The sequence below is a fragment of the Lepisosteus platostomus genome, chromosome 9, assembly GCF_059453375.1.
Source record: "Lepisosteus platostomus isolate fLepPlt1 chromosome 9, fLepPlt1.hap1, whole genome shotgun sequence".
Lineage (NCBI taxonomy): Eukaryota > Metazoa > Chordata > Actinopteri > Semionotiformes > Lepisosteidae > Lepisosteus > Lepisosteus platostomus.
The window spans coordinates 31,839,138-31,865,654 of record NC_142619.1 but is presented as its reverse complement, the minus strand read 5'-3'; the positions used below and the strand labels follow the sequence as shown (position 1 = coordinate 31,865,654).

Here is a 26,517-nt window from a genome sequence, read left to right as displayed (position 1 = left end):
TCCACAGTAACACTATTGTGGCAGTGACTTTCAGTGGCATCAGTGGTTAAAGACCATAGGCTCCTAAATCAAAGACTGGGTTAATAAAATAGTTAAAATCTTGGCTTGACTGAAACTAGAGAACCCTGTAACTTCCTAATATTGAAATTCCAAACCCCTGGCTTATTTCACCAATAAGCTCCAAAGCCATCTTCACTTTACGTTGGTTAGTATACAGTAGGTCAGTGGATTTGAAAAAAACATAAATCAAAAGCATGGGAGTTATTTAAGGAACTGGATAAGCATTCTGACAGTGAAACCTCTGCAGAAGAGCAAAAACAAAAATGTTTTCTAAAGAATTTGGAAATTCATTATCTAAGCATCTGGACTAAGTTGTTTTCAGTAATGCTTGAATCATAATGAAAGTCTCACCCTAAGGCTGTTCACTGGAGGGTATTCAGTAAAATTATTCTCTACTAAACAAAACTCCAAAACTGTTTTTTTCTGGTGAAAGAAGGCTTTATTAAATACATAACTGAGCAGAAAACCCTGTGCATTAATTGGTCAGCATTAGACCAATGATTTACTGTCCTTCATGGTAAACCTGTTTATATTACACATATATACATTCTCATAAAAATCAGCAGAATTATATACTGAAGGATATATAATTCAATTGGTACTTTTTTTCTAATGCAGTGTGACAGTAATGTTATATCAATACACAACCTGTACACCTTACAGTTCAACATACAATCAAAAGCAAAATAGCAACAAAAATTTTCCTGGCTCTTTTAGCCAATTTTGAAATACAAAAACACCATACTTACTTGGCAGTATCCAGTTGTTAATGAGAATAGCATTGTGCCAAACGCAAGGTAACAGTTAATGCCAGTCCAAAGCTTACAAACACAGGTTTGTAACTGTATCACCTTTTCTGTTTGTTAAATATTCTACTTTTTCATTCACTGATCAATGCAAAATATTTTCAGTGCATTCACAGCTAGGTCTTTTAAAATTGTTCTCATGCTTGATGTCTACATACTCTATTCCCATTGGCAATCAGATTTTAAAAACAGATTTGTTAAAAAGAAGGCGTAGACAATACTTTCAACTGTTATGGCCTCACTCCAGAGCCACCAGGATGCTCTGGATTTCTTTCTTCATGATTTTAACATATCAATAATTTTATGGGCCATAATTATCACTGCTTCCAAGGATTTTCATCTTCTTAGCAAACCTGCTGGGCTGTAAAACCTCCCTGACGAGGAGCAAGGATGACTAAATTAGGTTCTTAATATCATTTATCAATTATTTTCTTTGGTCTTCACAAAGAGAGAAAGAACCCATGTATTTACAAAGAGAAAACAATATTTTTTTATCAGTTTACATCATCTTCAGTGCCGTGCAAGAAATCTCTAGGTGTTACGAAAAGCATTACTGTAACCCTCTTTGAGCATTCAAAAATACACAATGTTCAGTAGTGCAGAATTCGGGTGTCCTAGCTGTCTGACGGCTTTTTCACACAGCTATAACAGCCCTGGCTGATGTTCGCCCAAGTGAACTTCATATGAACATGGACCTCTTGCTTTAGACACTTCCAGAACGTGGATTATATACCATTGTATATTTGATCACATATACATGGTATATGTGTTCAAAAGGCAAAGCTATTGAGAAAAAAAAATCCCAAAGCATTTTATCAAGATAGAGGTCTTATAATGCTGATCTCAAGGAGGCACTCAAATTCTAGTCCAGTTGTTCTCTTGGTTACATCTACCTTGCTTTGGTAGAGATCCAAAAACCTTATGAGTACCATCAGAAACACAGCACATTTACAGCAGCTAGACATTATTTCAAATGACAGTATTATACATAAGAATGTTTCAAAGACTTTTCCTTAGACATCAGAAACAGGAGGCTTCAGAATGAATCAATTAAACAAAGTGGGAGGTGTTGGAAAGCCTGTGGAATTCTTCTCCAGTAAGACACCCGTAGGAGTGTCATCCTCTTATTTAACATTCTGCATTTGACATTACGTTTGTGGTTGTGCATAAGCCATTTAATTATGCACATATCCACTGATGACAGTCCACCTGCTTGTTGTATAGAAACTTAACAATGTACTCCGACAGAAATGAACAAGGTAGGACCCCACACATTCAAGTATACTGTGCCAAAGTGCAACTATTAACCATACTGCTTTCAACAGTCGGGAGTACAAAAAGTAAATTCTGACCTATCATTGCATTAAAGAAGCAAAGCATGGAACATGAAAGCTGCCCCTTAGTTTTTGTTTAGTTTGTGGGAGAACTATTCCCCAGCACAAAATGTAAAACTGAAGTCTAATACGACTTGATGGCAATTACTCACAGAATGTCAGTTCTGGGGCCAGAAAGCCTCCGAGCACAGCTATGCTTTTTAACCACACGCACCCTCGTGAGTCCAGCTCCATACCACCGCTGAGACAGTGGTTTCCTACTTGGCTTCCCTGTCGGGCTTCATGGTGAAAGGCTCGAGCCGCTCGCTCTCGGGCAGCAGGCTGTTGAGCTTCTCCATCAGGGGGACGGTCTGGTCGATGCCCATCTGGATGCGCCGCAGGATGACAGACATCTCGTTCACCTTCTGGATCTGCTCGGCGTACTTGGCGTAGCGCTTCTGCCGCTCCTGCATGATGCTGAACAGGGCCTCCACCGACAGGTCCATCTACAGCAGAGAGGGGCACCGCGTCAGAGGCGCACCGCCGGCTGTACAGGAGTCTCAGGATCAGGGCGTTCCCCATTCCTGGTTTCAAACCTGCTCGTGTTAGTCTTACAGGTCAGTGGAACCAGGGTATGATGGAGATGCAGTAATGAATTTACTGTGGAGCTGTCAGGTCATGAAAAGTACTTTATTTAACAAGGACGAGAGGAAAGTCTCTTGCAGGCACCAGACGGCTCTGTGCCTGAAAACAATTTCTAAAAGCTGTGAGTGCTGGCCTGTCATAAGCATGGTATTTATTATCATGTCTTAAGTGTCTCCTTTCCTATGCTGTTGTGCGCGTACATGTATTTACAGTAATGCTTTATTTTGTATGCCATAAAGCACCGTTAAATTCATATGCAAATCGCCATATGTTAAATAATGCATTATTACTTTAAACACAACATAAAAGTAATGCAGTTTTCAAAAAGGGAATTTAAAAAACAGGACATGGCTGGTCATCTCCCTTAACCCTGTGTATTTTTATTCACATTGCCTTGCAGAAGTATTCACTCCCTTCATTTATGTTCCATTTTCTTGAATTACAAATGATGTACAGTAGGCTAAAGAATGATTGGCACCCTTAATAAAGATGAACAAAAAAGGCATTCAAAATAAACAGCACAGATAATGAGCTCTATTTTGTACCCACAAAATGGGAAAAATTCAGACATTCAAATACAATTATTTTAAAACACGTTTTTAAATGAATAATACTATTTTTCCTCAAAAACATAGGAGTCCTGAGCTTACTGTAATACATTTTTAAGTAAATATTTTAGTCAGACCTTAAATGTTGAATCTGAAAATATCTGTGGGTGAAAGAAGTTAAATGTCTGCAAAAGCTACAAAGAAAATAACTAAGTATTTACCCCCTTTGCTATGTCAAACCTAAGTTACTTCAGGAGCACAAAATTACCTTGACTAGACCCACAATTAGTTGAATTCCCTCTACAATAACAGTGGCTTGCATGAACTCAGAATAAACACAGCTCTCTCTGCAAGTATGTTTAGTCGGGTAGTTAATGTCAAGAGATGATTCAACTATGAAGACCAAGGAGCTATCAAAATAAATCAGTGACAAAATAGTAGGAAGGCACAGATTAATCAAATGTTACTGTACAAAAATGTCTAACTGAATATCCCTTTGGACATAGTGAAATCACTCATTTAAGAAACAGAATATGCAATGTACTGCACTGTACAACCCAGTCACCGCTTATAGCAGACTTGGAGGCTATGTCTCAAAATTAAGCTGCTAGGCAAGGACGAAATTGGTTAGGGATGCCACCATGAGAACAACAGTGACTTTGAAAGAGCTACAGAGTTTAATACCTGAGATGGGGGAAATAAAAGTCAGTGAGTCCACAATATCCACAATAACCAGTCACTCTACAAAGCTGGCCTGTACGACAGGTAAGGCAAACGTAGCTAAAATCCTGCACAGAGTTTACAACAAAGCATTTAAGTAATACTGGAAACATGGCTAAAGATTTTGTGGCCAATCAAACAAAAATTGAAACTTTTTTATTATTTAAATGCAAACTATGAGGTCTGGTGCAAACTCTGCACAGTCCAGTCCACACCGCTGGCAGGGGGTGGCAGCATTATCACAGGGCTGCTTCTTATCAGCAGGGACTGGGAAGCTTGTTTAGACCAAGGGGAAAATGGATGGAGCAAAGTATTGGCAAATCTTACAGGAAAATCTGATTCAGTGTGACTTACACTTGGATGAAAATTCACTTTCCAGCCGGGCAATGACCCAAAGCACAAGACTAAGTAGATACTGGTGTGTATCAAGAAGAAAGTGAGTGTCCTTGATTGGTCCAGTTGTAAGTTCTGATTGCATCTGCTAAGACGTCAGTAAGAAAAGACTTAAAACCTGCTGTCTATTAACATTTCCTGGGCCGCCTTGACGGAGCTTGAGCAAGTTTACAAAGACATTTGAGAGAACATTGCTCTGTCCTGGTGTGGAAAGTTGAAGGAGACATATCCAGAAAGCCTCACAGGTGTGTATTGTAACTGGTGCCAAAGGTGTTTCCACAAAGTATTGACCCAAGGGGGTGAATACTTATGTAATCAACATATTTTAGTTTTTGACTTTTCATGTCCATCTTTCAACATGAATTGAGTTTAATTAAAGTTTTGAGGCACCATTTAAAATTAATATGCAAATGCATATCAATTTAATATTTATGTCTCGCCACATAGCATTAACCAAATTTACAGACAAGATTAGGTGGAGAGTTTACAGCCTCAGTTCTGTATAATCCAAAGTAAATCTCATTACTTTGTTTTAGCAAACCTTTTTAATTAAGCACCCTTAGGCTTTTAAAAAACAAGTTTATGAATATTTTTGGAATGCCATGGTGTATTTACTTTTTAAGCAAGATGTTTTTCAGTGACAAAAGAATCTGTAATTTGTTCTAAAATGCAAGCTTCTTAACTCATTCCTTCATACAGACAGTTACCCAGTGTTTATTCATGGTATGTAGAAAAGTCATCTCTGGTGCAAACAATGTTCTTTATCCTAACTGGACAGCTCCCTAGTGCATAGACAGCAGGAAATTCTCAAGAAGAAAAGGCTCCGGTTTAGGGACTTTGATGATCACTGCTGATATCGGGGATATTTTGTTCATTTCAAGCTAAAAGCTCTAATCAGAGATCATCTAAGTACTTTCATTTTCCAAAAATGCTCTTTTTTCCTGATGCACAGTTCAGGTTAGCATCGCGGACTTCATATTCAAGTCCCTCAACAAACATTTTCTTACAAGAGGCTGATATTTGTACACAGGTGCTGGTGTGGGTTAAGATTCACTGGTTCAGGGGCAAAAGACTCATTCCAAACAGAAACAGAAAGTCTTTAGTGACCCTGCCCTGTGGAGACCAGCATTATTGTGCTGGAAGATTAAGAAATCACACAGAGACTGGTGTAGCTGTAACAGCGGGTAAAGCGCAGGTCTCAAGATGGAAAAAAACACTGTGGAGTAAGATTACTGCAGACAGCAGTCCAGTTCCTACACATGGCATCATGTCCTCCCACACTCTTCCATACAATACCGCCACCACAATGATGTCAGTCCCTTACACAGACATGGACTCCCCTACACGCACACATCCTGCCAGTCAAATCACACAGACAACAAGGATTCATCCAAAAAACCCCACTAAGAATGCTAAGTCACTACCTGAAGACTATAACTGGACGTCTGGGTCTTCCATAATCTATAAACCAGCAGCTGCCACTCATTGCACATTTCTGACCACAATCCTGGGAGTTTCCACACCGCTGCTGAAGTTAGAGATGGGAAATGAATGGATGATCCCTCAATGCATAGATGACCTCACATTGCAGAATTCCTGTGAGAAATACTCCCCGACAGCCTTGCCTCTCTGTCTTTAAGCATCACCTTTACCTGGTGCTCAGGAGCACCTCTGAGTCCTGGCATTGCTGCTGTGTGGCTGAACTGAGCGATCTTTTAAGCATACATGGCACTTTTGTACAGTTGCAAGAAAATGTTTGTGAACCCTTTGGAATTACCTGGATTTCTGCATTAATGACTCTTCAGGTTATGCCACAGCATCTCAATTGGGTTGAGGTCTGGACTCTGACGTGGCCATTCCAGGACACAAATTGTCATCTGTTTCAGCCATTCTGTTGTTGATTAACTCCTGTGTTTCGGGTCATTGTCTTGTTTCATCACCCAACTTCTATTAAGCATCAGGTGATGGACCGTTACCCTGACATTCTCCTGTAAAATTTCTTGATACAATTTTGAATTCATTGTTCCCTCTAGGATAGCAAGCTGTCCAGGCCCTGAGGCAGCAAAGCAGCCCCAAACCATGATGCTCCCTCCACCATGCTTCACGGTTGGGATGAGGTTTTGGTGTTGGTGTGCAGTGCTTTTTTTCCTCCAAACATAGCGTTGCACATTTCCGCCAAAGAGTTCAACTTTTGTCTCATCTGCCCACAGAACATTTTCCCAGAAGTGTTGTGGAACATCCAGGTGGTCTTTTGCAAACTTGAGACGTACAGCAATGTTTCTTTTGGAGAGCAGTGGTTTCCTCCATGGTGTTCTTCCATTAATACCATTCTTGTTCAATGTTTTTCTCATATTAGACACATGAACAGAGACTTTGGCAAGTTCAAGAGATTTCTGCTAGTCCTTTGCCATTACCCTGGGGTTCTTTTTCACCTCCTTCAGTATTGCACGCTGCACTCTTGCCATGATCTTTGCAGGACACCCACTCCTAGGGAGAGTAGCAACAGTACTGAATTTCCTCCATTTGTAGACAATTTGTCTTACTGTGGATTGATGAACACCCAGGCCTTTAGAAATGCTTTTGTAGCCTTTTCCAGCTTTATGCATCTCTACAATTCTTCTTCTAAGGTCCTCTGATATATTTTTTGATCGGGGCATGGTTCACATGAACAGCTCTTTCTTGAGAAGAGCAGACTCTGTCAGTAACCAACCTTTGTGTGCCTTTTTTATAGGGCAGTGCACCTCCAACCTACACCTCCAATCTCATCTCATCTCATTGATTGGAACACCTGACTCCAAAAAGTCATTAGCCTGGAGGTTCACATACTTTTTCCAGCCTGGACTGTGAATGTTTAAATGATGTGTTCAGTACTGAGAAGAAGTACAGTACAATTCTCTGTGTCTATTATTGTGACTTAGTTGAAAATCAGACCACATTTTTATGAGTAATTAATGCAGAAATTCAGGAAATTCCAAAGGGTTCACAAACTTTTTCTTGCAACTGTATGTGCCAACTCACAAGATCTTTCGTACCATGCTAGTTACTTCATTCATGAATAGTATAAAATAGTGCAGGGTGTATGCGCTCTAAAGTTGTATCAAAATACTCAAACAGACTGCTATAATTAACTAGCTGCTTATCAATATGTTACATTTCAAATGTATTTCAGTGTTATTAGTACATCTAGCCTAACCAAAATGAAATTTATTTTAAAAGCGTTAAAACATTTAACAAACTTAAGAAGTCATGTGTATTCATTTTTAATAGGCGTGTTATTTAATGGGTATTTTTAAATTGGTGCCTAATTGAAGCCAATAATTGTAATGACCGAGCCTTCATAAATTCCAGGATAATTTAATTTTTCAGGAGGAAAAACAGACAGGAATTTTGGCAACATGAGCAGTGACAGCTACTGTATTTTGTTTTTGCGTAATCCTACAAGAAATAAAGAAGCCCGCACAGAACAGAATGGTGTGTTTGGCCAATATTATCCCTATTTTAGTATCTAACATTTCAAAATAAAAAAAATTAAAAACCCTTTTCTCCAGTTATATAGGATGCTTTTTCATCATGAAAATCCTTGTAAATGAAAGAAAAAGCCACCCTGTAACGTCTAACCTACGGTGTTTGATGTTGCTATGACAACTGTCTCAGTATGAAGTGTGCTCTTCAGTTCTTGGAAAAGAGATAAAAAAACATATTCCACAAATAAGTTAATAACAATGGAATTAAGCACATCACATACATGGCTTGGCAACTAGCTGAGGCAGGAAGCTACTAGGCAGAGGTTTTTCCATTTGCTTTATTGCTTGAAGCCACAAATTTGTTTCTTTCCACAAATTACTTGGTCTTAGAAACTGTTTTTGAGGACTGTTTTTAAACAATTGAAGAGAAAATAACATTTTTTGCAAAGTGACGATTGCTTAACATTCAGACACACCTATGTGATTATTTCACTGGGCTGCGCAGTCACAGAATAAATGCAAATTGCCACCTTAACAAGGACATTTTCAAAACACATTTTGAGGGATGATAACTTAGAGGTGGCATTTGATGTCACTTCATGATTTAATTTTATTTATAAATACAGTTTAATTCTTAGAATGTTGCTACAGTATCTACCAGTGGCAGGACTAAAGAATTTACATTAGGCGCGTTGCGTTTAATTTACAATGTCTTGCTGTGTCTGGATATTGGTATGAAGCCAAAAATGACACATGGAATTGTAAATGTTTCAAGCTGTTATGAAGTCTTGAAGGAAATATAACATCTTTCATATTTCCTAAAGTAATTTAAGTCATGCAAATGGCCTAATAATGCCATTAAAGTTTGTCTACTATGTTGTGCAACTGAAATCTCAGTATCATTGACAATCCACTTGCACTGCCAGAAGAATCTCCATTTTTGCAGTGGGTTTTTTGGACATAACCGAACATTTCTTGGGAATAAAATACTAATATATTTCTGAACTCATCCTTAATTACATTAAATATTTCAGGATAATTCTTGCACAGAAGCATTCACTCAACCATTTTATTTTTCTTCTTCAGTTGCAAATTTGTGATTTTCTTTTTAAAAAGACAAGAAACTGTACAATAACTAAAACTGCACACCCCGTCTGAGTCATGACCCAGATTATAAAATAATCTTATTATAGCAAATGGAAACAAGCAAATGACCTCTAGCAATCTATTACTTTCTGTAAAGTGTCTCTCCATTGCTGTTAAAACTCAGGATAATGAAGCTTCTCTTCCAAAAAGTGGCATCTTATAGAGATTAAGTATTTTTTCTTTACACTTTTGAAAATCTTCATGTTCATCTACCAGTTTTCTAGCTATATCAGAATCAGGATGATTAATAAACATTAAGGAACAGCAGTGCTCTTACTGCAGATCGCTGTGGTATTCCACTAATTACATTACCCCAATTTGAGTGCTTAACTCTGATCCATATCCTAGGTTACCTTTCCATTAACCTCTTCATATTCCATGTAAATTCCTTGCCTTGAATGTCTACTGGCTGCCATTTAAACATTGATATTTCACAAGGAATTGACAAAATATCTGAAAACGTATGTATCCATCAATGAAGGTTGTTCAAATAATTCAAGCTGGTTAAACAAAAACCCTTTCTAAATCCATTTTGACTATTCCTTAGAATCACATTACTGTAGAAGTGATCTTCTAGTGTAGTTCTAATTATTATTTCTATAACCTTGCATATTCAGCAATTGAAGTGAGACTTATTGGTCTATCATTACTTGCTTCACTTACAGTATGTCACTACAGTTTTTTTTCCAGTCAGTGGGTATTACCTATGTCTTGAAAAAAAGTCCATGAGATTTTGTAATACAGTACAGACATTGTATCGATAATTATGATTAAGTGTAATGGTGAAAGGTACTGAATTACATTTCCAACACTTTTCAGGAAGAAGTGCTCTGGCCACGGCAGGTAACGGAAACATTTTGCTATGCAGCCATGTTGTTGAAGCTGATAACTTGTTTTTTTTTTTTTCAAGAAATGACTGGATGAGATCTTTGGATCAACAAGCTGCTAGCTACCAACTGGGCTAGACAGGCTGAATGGCCTCATCTTGTTTATAACTGTTCTTATGACTGTATTGCTCTGGTTTTCTTGATGAACGGCCTAGCCCTGTGACCTTTGGGATGTTTTGCCATCCATCTGGAAAATCCTGATATGAAACAATGCAACTGGCTCATTAACTTAATGCAAATTGTTAATTCAGAGACGTAAAATAATCAAACATGATCAAATACAGTACATATACAAGACACACCTCGCTGCTGTCTTTTTCATAAAAAGGGTCTTATGCTTTTAAATAGAGGCACAAATGAAGGGCGTCAGTGCAAAATGGACAAGAAGCATTCACAGTGTTTCCAGCAGGTAAAGCATATAATTAAAGGGGCTGGTCTAATGCTGGACAATTTGTTTTCAGAAGAAACTGTACAGAAGCTGTGAACAGCTGAACCAGAATTATCAAGAGCATGACAGGGCTCTCAAATTCATCGTTGCCATGCAACAACCTGAGTACAGAACCAAACACTAGGGAGAAGGCTGGAACAACCCTACTTGCTTTCATCTGATGGCTACATCAAACCCTTTGTGCATTTATCTGTAGAGCTACTGAAAATAGAGGTACTATCACTTAACCTATTCCAAGTGTGTTTACCTAAATTAGAAATAAATACTCTAGAGATTTTTTCCAGTCCACTTTAAACAATACCTGAACAGTAACAGGCAGTCTGGAAAATGCAAATGAATATCCTTGTACAAAGTATTCTAGTTCAACTCCAAAAGTACTCCCAAATTTAAAAGTGTTAAAAAATTATAACCAGGTCTCCATTTTCTTTCATACTTTAGTCGTATGTTCTTTGATTGTTAAGTGATGTAAGTCTTCCATTCAAAACTGCACTTACTACAGAGTTCTGCCATGCATGTTTTACACTTCTAGTGAGCACACACCTGTCCTGAAAGCTCTTCATCAGCCTCCAACCTTGCAGGATCAACAAATTCCTCTTCTTGACTTAACTATTACATGGCCCAAGCCCACAATATTTGTGATGTACTAGAACAAATCTTATATGCTTTGTAGAATCAAGATCCTTTGCATGGAGTGATTAAAGTCAGTGGGCAGCACTGACTTTAATCACAACTTTTTCCATTGAAAAATTCTCGACAAGTATTCCCGGCCACATTTTGAGTTTACTTTCAAGATAAGCCATTCGTGACATCGTGAAAAAATCAGGGCTATCTTCTGACTTTTAAAATACAAACAAATCTCAGCACCACTGGCAGCGCTAGGTCCCTGCTGGAGATGACAAAAGTACATTGCCATCTCCCAATCTCAACTGGCCTTCAACACGGCAGTGTTAACATCAAAATCAACAAACTACTCACACTGAAAAGCATCCTTATGGTACCTACTGTCTTATTTTGATTAGAGTAATGTCCTTTTAAAAGAAATAAGAAACTGCACCCTCTTGCTTATCTTGTTCGTAGTAGCATTGTGTTTAATGAGGAAAACTAACTGTGCCAACTTTTACTTCTTTAAAACTACCAGCAAATTCAGCACTTTGTGCTAAAATGGCACTTCAGCAGTCAGGGGAAAAAATAATTTTCTGATATACTTCCTTTTACACGTAAGGTACAGTAAGTATTTTAAACCAAAACTACATTTAAGATGAAACTATTCTAAAATAATTATCTGGAAAACTGCACTGCATTATTTGTTCTATTTTTTTTTTCATGTGGTATATTTGGATGCTATGAAACCGCTGATAACATCTCTTACTATAATGCTCTAGGATGCACCTGGGCTTTTTTTATTTTTCAGGCAGTACAGCAGTAGAAAAAATGAGCATTAAATATTTTGGGTCGTGCATTACTTAACCAGTTTTGTTTAATTGAATATCGGACACTTTGATCTTTAAGATAGGGCTTCAGAGGTATGCCAGTAGATAAGAACAAAAAGGGTCTGCATACCATGTGGCTCCAAAATGGAAATAACTCTCATTCTTGAGTTATTTGCCTCTATCAGGTAATGTATTTAAAAAAAAAACATCCTTGCTAAAGCCAGAGAGACTAAATTGATTCTGCACAGGTCTTTGATCCTCCTCCTTCATTCTACTTTGAAGTACTCTGACTGAATTCCCAACAAAAGTGCACAAATATAACCCTGGAACAATACTTCAGCCCCAAAATGTATGTGCAGCATTTAAATTAATGATAATTAATTTTGAGAAAATCTTTGGTTTCGGCAGGTACCGGTTTTAGAAAACTTTCCTCATCAATGATTTTCCAAAACTGAGAACTATTCACATTATTTGAACATTATCTTTCTTTAGCCACAGTGCTCTTCATTCCCAGTTCCTCCTACTCCACTCCTAATGTTCGGGAAACTTGATGTGAATCTGCAACTGATTACCTGTCTTAGAGCCTAAAGCAAACAAGCATGCAGTAATCAAAACGATGGACCTAGAGGAAGAACGATGTGTGGAAGAAGAAGAAGAAACAAGAAAAATAAACGTAGATACAGGATTTCACATACACAAGGGTAGAAGAGGGATACCAGGTTGTCAACTATGCCTTCTCCCAACACAACTACGAATACCAATGTATAATAAAGTATCAATTACAGTATTTCGCATATTTAAAAACAAATAATAATGGAATAAATGAAACATGGTTTAAAGGGTAATCAGCTTCAACTCTTCTGTTCCATGCCATTATAGGACTTTGAACTATCCAATAAATTAATTGCTGAATTAACCAGGTGCTTGATTAACCCGTGCTGAGGGTCACTAAGGTGTTTAGTAGTTGCCGTTGCCAAGACTTGCACTGGAGTGTTTTTGAAGTTTTCCGAGTCATGTAAATAAACTGGTACAATGTAATACTTTCAACATTGCATGATTTCAAAAGCGTGATTTCATTTCTTAAATCTGATACCACCACTGTGGATCCACACAAAGTTTTAAAAATATAAAAAAACAGTCATATTCAAGACAAGTAGTTCGAGTAAGGAGCTGCGTCAGCATGCATAGACTGAAAAGGAACAAGTAAAGGTTTATTCCATGCTGAAAAGAGAAGACAGAAAACACAACGTTTCGGCTGTGGAGCCTTCTTCAGCACAGCCTTTTTCAGCACAGTATGGAATGAAACCTTTACTTGTTCATATTCGGGACAATACTTTTTAAATAATATTTTTATACAAAAATGTGGTAGAAGAGATAAATACATTCACAAGTTTCCCATAGCAATGTATTATGAACATGCGAGCAAGCGAATTTGAGGTAGGAAAATGAATTGACATGGCTTTTTCTCCAGAAATAAACTAAATGGGGAAAATATTTGATAAATAGAAAACAGATTTTAAGTGTCACATCACTGCTGCCATAACCCTTTTGAAACAAGAAACACTATTATCTGCTGTAAAATCTGTAAAATCCCCACTTCTGGTAGTGTGGTTTCAGTGACCTTCGTACATACACCACTGCACACCAATCAAACACTTTTATTTTGTTAATAAAAAGCCTTTAAATAAAGCCTTCTTTGTAGCTCTAGCTATACATTTAGATAGACACTTCTGTTTAACTACCATGAGCCACTAATCCCTGTTTACCCAGTACCAAAATCTATATACTGTAGAACATCACCTTTAATGAAGCTCCAGAGTTACCACACAACAGTGTAGTGCAGTGTTTAGGGTTGTAACTGGAAAGATATGAGCTCAAATCCCAGATGTGACACTGCTGTTGTACACTTGAGCGAGTTACTTTGCCCAGATTGTTACAGCTTAACACAAGGCTGTGTGTGTAAGTGTAAGTCACTTTGGACAAAGCGAATAATTTGGATAATTTACAGTGTGTAACTCCCACAATGAGACTTCCTGGTCTTTCTACTACTAATTGCCGAGACCCACTATCTATTTGCTCCCTGCTTGACACGCAGGTGTCACACTTTCATACAAACCCAACCCCATGTGAAGACTCAAACAGTTAACCCCTACCTGCCATTAATCAGTGAACTCTGAGCGGACGAGCTGTCTAGTAAAACCACAACGCCCCGTTGGTGCTGGTATTCCGCCCCTGTTCCGCGGGGGACCACACCCACTGCAGGTGCTGTTCTAGTGAAAAAGCTTTGAAATCACTGGGAAAAGATGATTGCGGAGGATGCATTTTTTGGAGAAAGCACCTCGCACACAGCGAAGTGAAGGAGCCGACGCTGTACTGTACCTCCTTGATTCTTTTGACGAGGGCATTCTGGTCAAAGGCCACGGCCTCGGCACACTGGTGCAGGTGGTCCTGGTACCTCAGACACAGCTGCAGCACCTGCACGCAGTCCAGCTTCTCCAGCCTGCTGCTGCTTGGGGATGTCTGCCCACTCAGGACCCCTGCAGAAGACAGAAGAGCACGCTGGCTGAGCCTCACCCACAGGAAATACGGCTGGACTGCAGAGTGTAAACGTCTGAAACGCGTCGGCATACAGCTTCGTGAAATTTACAAGCGGTCGTTCACAATCAGAAGATTTTCCAATATTCTGTGTTCTGAGAGTGGGGTTATTTTTTGATCGGTGGAACAAGGGAGAGACAGGTACTAGACAGAGAGATGTGAATATCACGGATGGCCATGAATAAGCAGGTTTATTCGCCAAATACCTGCAGCTCTCAACCGTTATAAAAACTCTCCTTGAATACAAAACTGCTCCAAACGGCAAAATTTGTGAATTAGTCATACAAAAGATCCCAGTAAAACTAAAAACAGAAAATACACATTCATATGTATTCATATCATTATAATGTATTATCTGCATTATCAATACATGTACTATAACTATTTTTAAAATCGGCAAGGCTGTTTTTGCTGTTCATATGTGCGTTCCCACAAGGGTCTGAAAGGGCTTAGGGCGTCCCGTTTCTAATTTATGTTTCACAGGGGTGTTCTCGAGCACCCCCAATGCAGCCTTCTCGCAAATCTGCATCAGACCACACTTCACTGAACTGAATTCCCCCAAATTCCTTGCAAAATCATAAAATGTCATGTTCTAACCCATAAGTTAGAACTGATAGGAGCCAAGTTGCCATGGAGAAAGTATTCTTATAGTCTTAAAGCTCAATATTTTATGAAAAACTAAATTTCATTAGGCTACTTTATATTCATATGTATTCAAGGTGTGAAGTGTTGACATAAAGCTATTATTCCATTAACTGACTACCCAGTTTTGACTAATTCTTTACCTACAGTGCATGGAAAGAAAGTGTTTAACACAAAACTTTGAATAAACAGAAAGCTGTATTGCCAAATATTCTTTAGTTAATTTACTTTGCCATTTTGAGTTGAGCCCGCTCAACATCACTATGAGTTTTTACTTTTGTGCAGGGACAGATGAGATGACATTCAGTTTGACAGTGAGCCGTAACCAGCAAGCGACGACATACTAGGGTGTCTCAAGACCCCTTTTAAAATGGTGTAACCTTGAATGCTCACACACCTTCCTTAAAGCCACACCTGCTCTATATCACAAAGGTGTGGTCCTGGTGGAAGGGCTTAAGGTTTAGTGTGACTTTTCGGACACGGCCAAGTCATATTTTATGAAATGCAGAAACCAAACCGCAATACATAATTTCTGAAGAGATTTATCATAATGTTATCAAGTATGTCACCAGTCACGTGAAACAAACCTTTCATATAAAAAGAAGTTTCAATACACATCAGGTTAAACATTTTCATGATTATACAGTATTTCCACAAGAGATTGAGAAATAGTCATTATAAACTTCACCACAATGCCTTATTTGAAAACAAATATTTACTTTATGCACCATCAACTGCATTTAATGAATAAGTGCATTTACAACTACAGAGCTATCCCAAATCATTAAGAATCTGAATGCCAGCTGTTGTCTTAAGTGGCATATTTGAATGTTGAACGTTGGAAAAATATTGTAAGCAATGAACATGCCTGGCACACACTATTTTCATCAAATGGAAGAAATAGGGAATGACACCAGCTACATTAATATTTTAGTATAGACTGTACGGTCACAAGTGTTGCTGAAACAAAAAGTTTCAAGTTTTGTCTGGGGCAGATTCAATGCTTTGATTGTGGAATGGATACTTTCTCATAGAACACTACTGTATTCTCTGCTTTGACAAATGACTCATATGTACCCCTGCACTATTTTAAGCAGTAGATTAGATCTCACAGAATATTCAATAAGCCTTTGCCACACTGAACTCTCTAGGCCAATTTAGGATTTTTTGGTTGTGATGCAACAATCACATCTGTGATAGCTTGCTGAAATTGCAAAAAAACATGATACAAAACCAAACGGCCATCAAAATGTACTGGCAAATGTTACAAGACAGAGTCTAACATCAGATCATAAGAGCATATAAACATTACAGAAGAGACGTCATTTGACTTATGTAGTTTATTTAATTCTACCAGCTAACAGATCCAAGTTTCTGAACCAGATGTTTATTGAAAGAAGCCCAGTTATCAGCTTTAACAACATGAGTGACAAACCTTTGTGGGAATATTGTACACAATTTGGCTGCTTCTACAGAGTTCGCTAATCCTCCTATTTCAGTAACATCTGCGAGCATATCTAGCTTACTAACTATAACAAATGATTGTATTATTACAATGTAAAATTGGGAAAGTTATAAAATAGCAGGGGTTCTAATATAGCTCCTTGTGGTACTCTCTACAATTTTATACCAACACTATATTTTAGACCTACATCCCATTAGAATTTGGTTCCATATTTGTAAAAATGAACTCCCTACATATTTTATACTCAAATACTTGTTACTTAGGAAAATTGATGAGAGTATTAATAAACTCAAGAATACTTACTTTGGTTGGGAATACAGCATTTTTATTAACAGTTTTTTACTGCTTTATTGTCCCTCTCCAAAAGTAACCTACATAATATTTTACACACACATTTTTATTTATTTGATAAATGCGTAATAAAGCTGGGACAGTACATTTTCTGAAGTCATGAATCTCTCAGGCAACCTTGAAGTGGAGTGTATTAAGTTCCACTTTTCAACCAGCCAAGGCTGCTTAGAATGCTATGGTTAACTTTAGCCTTCTGATTAAAGAAGCATAAGGTGGGATGCAGAAAAGTCGTATGATCATTTGTGTCACTGGAATGTCATAAGCTGCAAGACTTTTTAATGTGCAAAGAGCAGCAACTATTTACAATGTCAGAAGATAAGTAAGCAAAGGAAACCGCACATGAATTGCATATAGTCACGCGTTGTTCCATATTTTAGGAGAGATGACACCTGCCCAGGTCAGTTTTATCACAATGACAAAAATTACAAAGAGCCCGGCATTTTACAGAAATAATATTCCCAGAGCATTTCTGTAGTGTGAATGTCAGTACTGTTCTGAGGTGAACACATGAAAGGAGAAAACATACAAAACCCGTTCAATGACCACAGCTTGATCCCAGAAACATCAAGTTTTAATTCCCATTAAGTGCCTCTGGGTCATGGCTGACCATCAGGTTATTACTATGCACACTACTGAAACTGTGGCTCATCTCATATTAACATGGAAGTGGCCAAATAGCAAGGGAAGACTTTTACTTGAAATTATATGAAGACAAATTATTTGGAACATTTTAAACCATAAAAAATGGAATAAAAATGGCCAAGGTATACTAACTTCACAGTATAATGAATTATTCTAAAAGGGCATCACGATCCATGTGTCATGATCCTGTTACTTTTACAGTGGAGTAGCCTATATAACTGTGTGTTGCTGATAGTCTGTGTAATACGACAACCAATAGAAAAGCTGAACCAATAGAAAAGCTCCAGCTTCGAGTGATACTTTATATAATCTTCGATCTCATAAAGGGGTAAAATGGGTATGGCTCAATCATTGCCTTTAAGAATGGGATGTGAAGTATTGAAGTTATGTTTTTGTATGCAAAGTACAAAATCCCACAGGTCTTCGAAAAAAAAAAATAATGGCTGCAGTCAACTGTTCTAATTAAAATTATAAACAAACAGGTATAAATTCTGGATGTTTTAAGAGGTCTTTAAAAACATTGTCACAAGACTTTGACCATGTCAGCGGCAGCAGCTACCAGCCTAGTGGATCCCTGTCAGTGAATGATATCAAGACAGGTGTGGGTCCAGTCCTCCGGGGAAAGGATGCAGAGGCTCTCCATCCAGAACCAGCCGTGCAGTCAAGCAGATCTGTTTCTCCCAGTATGAAAGGCCCAGATTCGAGTCATCACCCCCCCACCGTCCAGATTCATAGGACTGTCTACATGTCAGACACACTCTGTGAAGGTAAGTGCACGTTTTGATGGGGAGAAGTTTATGGGGGCAGGATAGAAATTATTCCACGTATTGTCCCAGGAAAAGGCCTGTTCAAGTCACTATTCCAAGGATCTTAGACTATTCTTGAGTTAAGTATTTAAACAAGGGCCCACCAGCTTTACTCCCTCCAAGAGCAGAAGATGCTTTGGGACATGGCAAATTTCACTAGCAGACTATAACCAGGAATCCTCGAATGGTGGCACACAGTCGGCTTAGCATTGCTGAGGGTAGGATCGTGATTAGACGGTCAGGGCTCTCTTAGCTCCTGGAGAACAGCGACTCTCCAGACACCTGCTGCCTCCCGGTGACATTAGTGAGAGATGGATCTCTCCTTTAATTGGCATTCCCTGTGTGATTACAGGTATCACCGCTGCAAGTCTAGCTGAAACGACACACTAGGTGACTTCAAATGATGTGATTATATGCATATCAAAAAAAAAAATAATTTAAAATTCTTTAACATGACAGTCAGAGGTCATTTATTAAATCTCTTGAAGACTAATGCTCAGATCTGGGAGGCTCAAACAGCCTTTGCATATTCATATGCACATAAGTCACACATACATAACTTGCTGTGGAATGAATACCCTTCTGGTTCATAAGAGATATCGACATGAAAAACAGTGACAGTGGGTTTTTGCTGTTGACTCACCATCTGGTGCAATTGACAATTTCAAAGTGAAGGACAAAGATCAATTCCTTTTTAAATCTGAATGGATTAGACGGCTTAAGAGGGAGGGATAAGGAATAATTTGAAGGTGAAGTAAAAACAAATATCGTTGCGTACATTCTTGTCTGGGAGGCCCAAAACTGTCCTTCACTGAGTAGATTTAATTCAGTGTCCTAAAATTTGTAATAACAGTATGCTACTCTGACTACAAAATACATCAAATTCGAGGATCACAAAATAAAACTGATTTGCACTGAATAAAGATTAATTAGTAACCGTGAGGACAAAAAGATATAAAATTCTATTAAAAGTTTTGTATTGTGACTGTAAATTTGTGTACTAACCCCTAATATCCTATTATACATGAAAAGAACAATACTGTGTCAACAGCCTGGCATCAGGATATTATTATCTGATATGGTTAATTGCATGACTATCTGAAATCAGATCATCATCATTATTTTATTAATGACGATCTCAGCATTAGAAAGTATGCTTTTTACAACCAAAATGTCCTATGCCACTCATCACTGAACTTTTACAACAAGGCAGAACAATCCAGTCAAATGCACAGTCTGTGGCAAACGTCATCACAACAAAGTTTTGGTTTTCCCAACTAGTATATTATCCTTTCACATTATCAACATGAAATTGTTAAATCAGCTGCGCCCTCCTGAAAAAAGGCATCTTGAGGGACAGAGGGACGTAGAAAAAGGACACAAATCCAATCAATATGTAAGACAGCCTATATTGTTTAAAAAAATAATTCCATTCAGATAGCAAAGGGCTTAAGATTCACTATAATGCAGAGGAAAATGTAGCCACACCATCATATCTTTCAGCAGAAAGAGACACAGAGGCCCTAAAACATTTCTATGATGCAGAACTGACCAGTACCCTGACTAATGGAAAAGACCCATTTTTACCTCAGAGCTTACAAATGAAATGCCTATAGTGTCCTTTCACTGTGTTACTTTGAGGATGAGAAGTTTTCTTCAGTTTTATTGAACCACAGGGTCTTGTGAAAAAAGCCTGAGGCCTTCAGGTATGAGTTCAACCTCGCTATTTTCTTGCTTATGGATCTATTTTATATGTTACATCTCAGCCCTCGACCAAACCTCCTTTTAGAAATTCAAACACCCTTGGTTTTGTTTTGATGTATATTCCAGCATATATTTTAGCTGAGGTATTTTAACATGTCTGGAAAATACATTTAGTTCATTCTCCCATTTCCATCAAAACATGGAGGTGGTTAACAGCCTCCAGCACAATAAACCTGCTTTTTTTTTCTGGTGGTCCCAGATAGGATACAGTTTGTAGCCACACTTCAAGAACTTTCTCTGTGTTATATTCTTTAAATACAATCAAATATCCCCTCTGTAGGATCCTAACTCGTAGGATTTACACTTATTTCGTATCAATATCTTCCATAAATCGGATTATACTCTATGGGAATGCACTTCTATATTCCCTTTTTCTCCTCAACAAGACCCACGCCTTGGGCACAGTAGACAGTATCCTTTGTGTAAAGACGTGCACCTTCTTCTCAGTTCTAAACGTACTTCCTTGAATTCGCACCTGTGTCATTTAGTGTGTTTGTCTGTGTTACTTCAGATTAAGCCAATACAGTGTCCTTGCAGCTGTCTCTGTTCAAGGTAGGAAAGATTCATATCTGTTAGTCTGTCTGCACAGGACATTCCTTTGAGTACCTGTTTTTTCTTCCCTGTGGGATTCCAGACCACCGATATTTTTTATGTGGCAGTGAGTGAAACTGAATACAAAATTCTAAGCAAGGTAGAGAACTGTACAATTTCAACTTAACATCACATTATTTAAATTCTATGCTTTTAACAAGATATCCTAATATTCTGTTTTCCTTGTATTACTGCTTCTCATATTGTCTCTTATTCATGTTTCACTGATGTTTCTAAAGACGTTCACGGTGCTAAACTGCAGCAGTCAAAACATGATAAACTTTAAACAGTACTTAAAATCTATTTACCCAATTAACAACTTCACTATTGGAAAAAAGTGTTTCTACATTTTTTATCTTCCTCAGTTACGAGACTTAACGATGATTACTTGTAGTTTTGATTATAGTAGACAATATCACATGTTTGTCTTTCCTGCCCTCTGGTGGTTAGTATTAAATCAGAAGAATACTACAGAAATCTGCAAATATTTCTCTGTTGGTTAACAGTTTTTAAATATTTGTCTATACACAGCAACATTTTTAATAATGATTGAAAAAAATAAGTGAAAAATAAGTTTAAAAAAATATTTTGCTTATTTTTTAACGTGTCTCATGTTAGTGTAGTTCAGGTAGGTCTACTGCAGTTACACAGAAGTACATGTACAATACTGTTGTTTATTATGTTAAGGGCTCAGACAGATTCTCAAGCTTGAATGTGTATTGTTTATAAACAATGAAACCCATGACCTGCTTTTTCTTGAGATAAAAATACAGCATTTTTGACTGACAGTCACTGCAGCTGAGATGATATGTTTACCACACAGTGTGACATGGCCACTCCTACAGGTCATCAGATAGTCGAACAAATAGATTTGTGTTTCTAGATTTGGACAGAGCTAAGAAAATGTCACATGGTCAAAAACAAAGATAATACTGGACACCCAATCGTGATCTACAAAATAGGTTTTTGTAGGGACACATTCAAATAAGGTGGTAAAATGTGTGGCCTTTCTTTCTGTCACAGTATAGTTTGATTGTGTCCCAACAAAATGGGCCTGATCAGTCAAAGAACATCTAGAGAAAGCCAGGTTGTAGCTGCAAGGGATGTTGAAGCCCACTTGCATCAACACGACTTGGTAGCAATCTTTCCTCTGAACCTCAACTTCCACACCAATGCCACAATTAGGTGACTGGAGACATCCTGCTATAAGATACAGTATGTTGTCCACGGGATGAGATGTTCAAGTGCATTCCTGAATTCTTTAAGGACTGAGTCTTACTTATAACACTGCAGCCTCACAGGTATCTAACGCAGAGGTCTCTGCTGCATGGCGAATCACCTCAAGCCACACATTCCTGGAAGATATGAGTCAACTGTGTGCCACTGTTTAGGAAAACCAGATCCCATGTGGCTATTGACTGCACAGACTCAAGCCCTTAATGTCTGGAGTAAAGGGCTCAAGCATCCTGGTTGAACCACTCCTGGACCGATAATTCTAAAGCCAAAAGAGCTTTAGAAGTTGAAGATTTTAATCTTCAAACACAGTTGTCCAGTGAGCAATTCTACCACGAAACAAGCTCTCTGATGTTAAGGCCCACTTTTTCCACCACACACTTCTACAATACACAAATAAATATAATATAGATGTCTAAGGAAAGGAAAAAAACAAACATCCAGCACAGTCTTCCCTCTGACCTTGCTTCCTTCCAGATTCACATATTTTCACAAGACATCTTTTGTTTCCTTTTCTGCTGATTTGAAAAGCTTCCAAATTTCAATACCAAATATCAAATTCTACAGAAATGTCTTTGCGTTCTGCTTTTGTAACAATATTGAAATGCTCTCTAAATTATTCTGTAAATTGAACACTGTTTTATAACTAAATTAAAATGTTCAGTTTACAATAAAATCAAAATCATTGATCATTTGACAATGGCAAACAATCACGTAGTTAACATTATATGATGCACGGCTTTACTGTCAATGAACTGGGGCAATTACCATTTCTTGGTAGAAATTTGCCTGTTGAGCACCCTAAAAGTGCAAACCCAGAGGGTTCATTGCTTAAGAGGATTCTGTGTGTATTATTTGCACGTCAGTACTACCTAGTATTTATACTGAATTGACAAATTAAAAAAGCTAATAATATGCTCTGACTCATCCTCATTTCACTGTCTTGTGCCTCCAGTGAAAATATCTAGTTACTGACACACCGCAGCAGCCAGTTTATGAGCACTGCAGTACAGTAGATGCCTACCAGATTTCATCTACTGTCATAAACATGATGTTATTTGTCATTTCTGCAAATAAACGAAACATCCTCTTTAACTTAAATGAATGAAACAGTACTTTCACACTGCATCCTCACAAAGTAGCCTAGCCCCTGCCCAGCATGAGTCATTTTTAGGAAGACATAAGAAGACAAAAGTTTTTTGGTGATACTTCCATCTAGTGGATATAATATAATATAGATTCCTTCAGTGTTCTACGTTTTTCTAATGAATAACATCATTCTCAAAACACTTGACATCTTTTTTTGGATACATTTTGTATCCATATCAAATCATGATATTTTACACGTAGCCTACACTGTCAGCTACGTCCCCCGTGAGTTTCATTTTGTACCTGGGATTGAGAGACAACACAGAGTCCAATGTAAAGTGAATGTAACGTTTCTGGATTCAAACCCAGATTTATTTATTTTTCTCTTCACATCTTTATTTTCTTACAGTGTAATAACAACAATTTCCAAATCCCCTAATTCAAATACAAAAGTATTTTTCCTGGTTTACAGCAGAAGATTGAGCAAGATATGAGAAGATGTATATTTGGTCAAAAAAAAAAACAAAGAATAACTGAAAGGTGACTAATTAAAGAAATAATTTAAGCTAAGTAAAAAATTAATGGTCTTTTGCTTCCGTACAATACCACTCATTTTAATAAATCACTAAAGAACCCCTGCTGACACTTTGAAATTGTGGCATTTAAGTAAACAACATTCCACAGTGTAAGGATTAAGAAAGGAGTGTCAGTTGAAAGGAAAGAGAATTTGATTTTCATCAAAGGCTTTAATGAGCAATTAAAAGCCTCAGTTTGACTACTGTACACTACTTATACTTCCTACTGTATATATACATATACTTTTTCCTATATATCCACATCAGTACCAGATGACAACTCTCACAACTCCTGCAACAGTAATGGAGACACCCAGTGATTGAAAAGCCATGCTTCAAAATTCACAGAGAAAACCAAAAGGTCCCTAATTAAATGGTACCATTTCTGGGGTTTACAGAGACAAGACCACCCCCTTACCTTTCAAGAGAGGCTGGAAAGTTGGGATTTCCTGCAGCTTGATGACATCTGGGTCGTTGTGAATATTCCGTAGGGACTGCGTTCCTGGTGCGACCACAACGATGTCATCCATTTTGGCTTTGTGCTTGGCTGGAGAAGGCATCACTACAGAAACACAAAACCATTTGATGATCAGCAATGTTTGTTAAAAAAGTAAGAATGCAGGTACAAATCAGGGCAACAGTATACAATTTTAGGTATGGCCATTTATTTGTCCATTGTTTCATTTTGGAATTTGATACAGCCTATGCTACATATAGAACCAATGCATCCCTGTGACAAACGAACAGACACCATATTTAAGACCTGGCCAAACATTAAGATCAAAAAGACCATAAAATGAATGAAAGGGAATTCATGGGCAGAACAGAGGGATTCTAAAGGAATGGTCTGATTCACACTTTCTCAAATGCATGCACACTTGTAAAGCAATATTTCTGTATTGTTACAAGAAGCATAAAATGTGACATTGCAGTATCATTGGTGCTGTACTTCAGTCGTTTCAGACTGATTCTTAAAAAAAACAGAATCTGCGCTATATACATCACAGAATAATATTTCACATAGTGTTTTAAGTAGAGAAAAGAACAGGCATAAATTACTCAATTGAAGCCTTGTGATCATGAAACAATAAATCTCTAAAAAGAAGCAACATGGTTTCATATTTAGGGCAGTGGTATTTGCTACAGTGGCTTTTACCTGCGGAGTTTAGGTCTGAATGCTTGTGGTCAGAATCAGCACTTTGCTCTGCTCCCATTGTGACCGTTCTGGCTGGAGCCCTGGCTTTCTCAGCAGCTTAAACCTGCAAGATACAGGACACAAACTGGGCTCCAATAACCAACACCTCACACCACCAAGCTCCACCATTCAGAAAGTTAAGCATTTCGCTGCAGGAACTGCGATACCAGCTGGCTTTGTAGTTCTCTAAGCGTTCATGCAGCTTCATCCCCTTTTTCTTTATAAAAGACAACATAGAGGATTCTTATAAGGGGTAATATCAAATGACAATGAAGACGTTTTCAGCTTACCTATTAAAAGACAGGTTTTGCATTTAGGATAATAAAAGCACAACCTTTTAACATAACCTAAGAAAAAGAAGCAACTAACGTAAAAAAAAAGACTGAAACATGGTTCGTCGTGCCATCTTACCAGGTTCCTCTTTTTTCGGTGCTTCTCAAGCGTCTTCAGTTTATTTTAATTTTTAACTTTAGTATAACTGATATATACACTACAGGTTAATTTTAAATTGTCCTCCCAAACGTTTTTTTCCCTTCTTTTTCGTGTGTAAATGTGAAAACGTCGAAATGTAAATAATGTAATATACAGTATTTTAATAAACCCGGTAGAATCACTTTAGAAACGTCTCCGCCGCCCTTCTGCGGCAGAAGGGAACGATTCTTTCAACTCGCTCATACAATCAAATCTCTACCAAAACCAGAACTGCAACAACAATGCTGTCAGCTGGTATGTTCACTTCCGGGTCGTGATGCAAACAGCCTTCGGTGGTGACTGTTCCCTTCCGATTCAGTGTGTGAAGGAAAGAATCCCGGTTGATCCTGTATTATTTACCTCGGATTCATGTGTAGCCGCTTTCAGGCGTAGCTTTCACAACATGCCCCGCAATGATCCCCTCACATAATTTGAACACTTAACACACACACTCAAGTTAACGGACCAAAGAGTACAGCTGCAAAGTATTTAAGGCACTTTGCAGAAGAACTTCTTGTATGACATTTCTAAGAATACTACCTAATCTCTAATTAAACGTTCTAGCAGAGACATTGCACATCTCACTGGGACCTATGGCCGAAGGTACAACGAACGCGATATCTTTCAATTACACTTCCAGTCACAAAATATTTTTTTAGTTTCCAGTAACATCAAAATCTATATTCAACTTATTTCGAAACGATACATTTAAAGAATTTAGGATTGCTACATTTAAATCATATTTCTGTGGTGCGTAATAAAAGTATGCAATTTTACAAGATGATCACAGAAAACCAATGTGAAACCAATAGCCAGCAGCCATATCACCCTGCAACTCACAACTAGCAACCCACTGAAGCTAAGCAGGTGTGAGCCTGGTCAGTACCTGGATGGGAGACCTCCTGGGAAAAACTAAGGTTGCTGCTGGAAGAGGTGTTAGTGGGGCCAGCAGGGGGCGCTCACCCTGTGGTCCATGTGGGTCCTAATGCCCCAGTATAGTGATGGGGACACTATACTGTAAACAGGCGCTGTCCTTCGGATGAGACGTAAAACCGAGGTCCTGACTCTCTGTGGTCATTAAAAATCCCAGGGCGCTTCTCGAAAAGAGTAGGGGTGTAACCCTGGTGTCCTGGCCAAATTTCCAATTGGCCCTTATCAATCATGGCCTCCTAATAATCCCCTTCTATGAATTGGCTACATTACTCTGCTCTCCTCCCCACTGATAGCTGATGTGTGGT

General features: G+C 38.1%; 1 protein-coding gene across 1 annotated transcript; it reads right to left on the bottom strand.

The window, feature by feature from the left end:
- Positions 1-476: 476 nt before the first annotated feature.
- On the bottom strand, positions 477-25,548 carry borcs5 (BLOC-1 related complex subunit 5). The gene is made up of 5 exons (XM_088644731.1): positions 25,220-25,548; positions 24,770-24,872; positions 24,032-24,175; positions 14,240-14,397; positions 477-2,685 (listed from the first exon to the last, which is right to left on the bottom strand). The coding sequence occupies exons 2-5, from the start codon at positions 24,825-24,827 to the stop codon at positions 2,458-2,460; spliced, it is 588 nt and encodes a 195-aa protein (XP_088500857.1). The 5' UTR covers positions 24,828-24,872; positions 25,220-25,548; the 3' UTR covers positions 477-2,457.
- Positions 25,549-26,517: the final 969 nt, after the last annotated feature.